The sequence below is a fragment of the Cibotium barometz genome, chromosome 40 (genome assembly GCF_041138505.1).
Source record: "Cibotium barometz isolate CiBa-2024 chromosome 40, ASM4113850v1, whole genome shotgun sequence".
In the NCBI taxonomy this organism is placed as follows: domain Eukaryota; kingdom Viridiplantae; phylum Streptophyta; class Polypodiopsida; order Cyatheales; family Cibotiaceae; genus Cibotium; species Cibotium barometz.
The window spans coordinates 32,782,013-32,785,089 of NC_141085.1; the positions used below are offsets into that span (position 1 = coordinate 32,782,013).

At 45.3% G+C, this 3,077-nt stretch overlaps 2 protein-coding genes across 2 annotated transcripts; both read left to right on the forward strand.

Annotated features, from left to right (window-relative positions):
- Positions 1-685: 685 nt before the first annotated feature.
- LOC147615429 (uncharacterized) lies at positions 686-2,026 on the forward strand. The gene has a single exon (XM_086778923.1). The coding sequence runs from the start codon at positions 766-768 to the stop codon at positions 1,894-1,896; it is 1,131 nt and encodes a 376-aa protein (XP_086635049.1). The 5' UTR covers positions 686-765; the 3' UTR covers positions 1,897-2,026.
- Positions 1,953-2,837, forward strand: LOC147615430 (putative L-type lectin-domain containing receptor kinase S.5). The gene is made up of 2 exons (XM_086778992.1): positions 1,953-2,668; positions 2,771-2,837. The coding sequence occupies exons 1-2, from the start codon at positions 1,953-1,955 to the stop codon at positions 2,835-2,837; spliced, it is 783 nt and encodes a 260-aa protein (XP_086635118.1).
- Positions 2,838-3,077: the final 240 nt, after the last annotated feature.

Consider the following 3,077-nt stretch of genomic DNA (forward strand, 5'->3'; position numbering starts at 1 on the left):
ATTGTTATTATTACATTTGAAGGCTTACTCTCACTCGAAGAGCTAATATCAACATGAGATGCATTTACATTGCAAGCCATCCCCTTCAAGTTCAAACAAACACGACTTGACATAAGGAGCCAAGGAGCCAAGGTATGTAAAATAAAGCCTACTCTTAAATTGTGTACAAAGAGACATCTTCCATCCCTTTCCTTCTTCCGTTTCTTACTTTTTTTAGAGAGCACTACATGAGCCTCCTTGTTGACAATTTTCTCCTAAAGTGAGGAAACAAGAAACAATGCATATTTAGGTATATTAGTGTAAGGAAAACAAGAAATAAAGTAGTACAAAGGTTGAAGAGTAGTATTTTCATACCATTGTAAGGGAGGCTTTTCCCTCTAATTCCACATTTCTCATCGACACTTCCTCACATCGATATTTTTGTTTCCATGTGAGGAGCCTTCACTATCATGGATTTGAACATTTTTCTTTGATCAAGTCTTTTGAATTGGAAGATTACAAAGTTTCATGGCAAATACAATTTAAGGTTAGTACCATGTTTACAAAGAAGCCCTCTCACCAACTAGTACATCAGAAGCCCTCTCACCAACTAGTACATCCATCTCTTACCTTCAAAGGGGCGTGGGGTTTAGAGACGAGGCTCTTGCAACCTTCAAAAATAAACACTGCCTTTTATAGCTGAGCCAGTCCGCTCGCGGCCACGAGGCTCGCGTGCCACAATGTCTCGTTGACTCAAGCCCACTGTGCTCTACGGTCCAGGTGGAAATGGCGACCTCGTCATCTCCACGCACAGAAATCTTGGCCTCCTCTCTGCTCATCTCCCAGCGCTTGCAGCTTGCTCTTGCTCCCAATTCGCTTCTCCTTTTGCACCGTAGTCAATGGCGATGCCTGGCAAGCGCTTATTCTTTAGTCCTGCAAAACTTGTCTGGGTTGCTGGAGCATGCTTGCTCCTCTTTGGGGCCATCAGAGGAGGAGGGCATGTGCCACAAGCTTGCTCAACCCTTGCATGAATTTATTCTGGCTGTGCAAGAAGTAGAGACATGTATGCAGGAGTCCCTCCCAAGCAGCTCCAGTTCCACGCATTCATGGTTGGTGGAGAAGGCACTTAAGCAAGGTATGAGCACGGATGTCGTGGACGTCCATCTTCATCGCCTGCTGTGGACATTTTCGGTTGTGTGTGAGCAAATCTCAAGGTCTGCTCCATTTGATAGCATGGAATTCTTTATATCACAACTAACAAGAGAGCTCTGTGCAATATGGGCATGTGTGGATGCACATGATGACTTCTGCGTAGCTCAAAGCCTCTTGAACAAAATCAAGGGTGAGGAGGAAGGAGAAGCTTGCCAGCTTGCCGATTTTGTTCTGCAAAAGCTATCTTGTGTTGAGAGTTTGAGCCGCATAACACATGGTGATGCTTTGCCCCCCTTTTTATGGGTGGATCCAGAGGGCTTGCAGAGAAATCCAGAGATCCTTGGTCTGGGTGGTTATGGCAAAGTACACGAGGCTCTCTGGTTAGGGGGTCGTTTTGCTGTAAAAGACTTCTTCTATGTAGAGAACAATGTGGTGTTTGGGAGGGAGGCAGCCATTCAAGCCCAACTGCGTCACCCCAATGTGATACCGCTTGTCTGTTGCACAAAGAGCCCCTCTTTGTGCAAGTGTAGTCTTGTGATGGAGCTCATGAAACAAGACCTTCGGGTCCTCATGATGCAGAGAATGGGGGCTGGAATGGATCCACCCTTTCCTCTCTTACTTGCAGTGGACCTCATGTTGCAGATTGCCAAAGGGATGGAGTACTTGCATAGTGCGAGCCTTCGCATCATACACAGGGACCTCAAGTCCTCCAACATATTGGTGAGCTTCTCAAGCAGGGATGCCAGCTTCGGCATCGGAATATAGTACCTTTTTTTGGATGGTGTCAACATCAGGGAGACTTGCTTCTTGTGTATGAGTACATGCCGAAAGGTGACCTGGGAAAGCACATCTTTCAACAGGGTGGGAGTGTTGTCGAGTGGGAGCTAAGGTACAAGGTTGTGTCTCAGCTGGCAGCAGCACTCAAATACCTTCATCAAGACTCTGGGTACATGCAGATTGTGCACCGAGATGTTAAGACATCTAATATCTTGCTCGATTCTGAGTGGAATGCGCGCTTGGGAGATTGTGGCATTGCATTGTTGCTAGAAAAGGGTGATTCCTCTTCTCACACCATGGCAGGCACGATGGGTTTTTTAGCGCCTGATCTTGTGATGGGAGGCAATGTGTCCCCTGCAACAGATATTTATGCCTTTGGTGTCACGGTCTTAGAAATTGTTACTGGAAGAAGAGCAACGCAGTATTCTGAGCCTTTAAGTGAGTGGGTGTGGGATTTGTACCAGCAAGGAGACGTGATGCAAGCTTCGGATATCCGGCTTGGAGGAAGTTTTGATGAAGTGGAGATGGAACGATTGCTGCTGCTGGGTCTAGCGTGCACGAATGCGGACCCACAAGCGCGCCCCGGCATTGACGAGGTGCTAAGGATACTCTCTGCAGTGTCTCAGCCGCCGCCTCCACAAGCCCGCCCTAATTATCTGTGTCTGGGATGGACTCACCTTCATTGCTCAGTTCTCCTATCATCAATGGAAGATGATGCAACATTGGGATCTCTTCCGATTCAAAGAGGCGCATTACAAAGGTAGCACCCAGTCCCTAAAGGTGTTGGAATGTTATCTACAATGCCTTATGGTGCTTATGAACACAAGTTGTCTTAGCTGTTATGGTTCTTGTGATGCTGTAGCTTGGGAAATGGGACTTGGGATGTTCAGAGTGGCTTGGGAGATATAGACTACCTTGTACTTTATTAGCATATCATTTTTAATAATCTCATTTGGATTGTAAGCAATCGTAAATTTCTTAGAAAGTTCTGCAAAGAGACTCGCAAGATTGTAACATTAAGCATTTATAGCATGGAAGGTCTAGTATGAAGATTTTATGCTCGTCACCTAGATCTAGAACGTAAGAAGATTATAGATAAGCGTTCCATATGCTCTAATTTATGTTCTAATTTGTTTAATTTGTTTAGTGTTATATCTTAAATGTTTAAT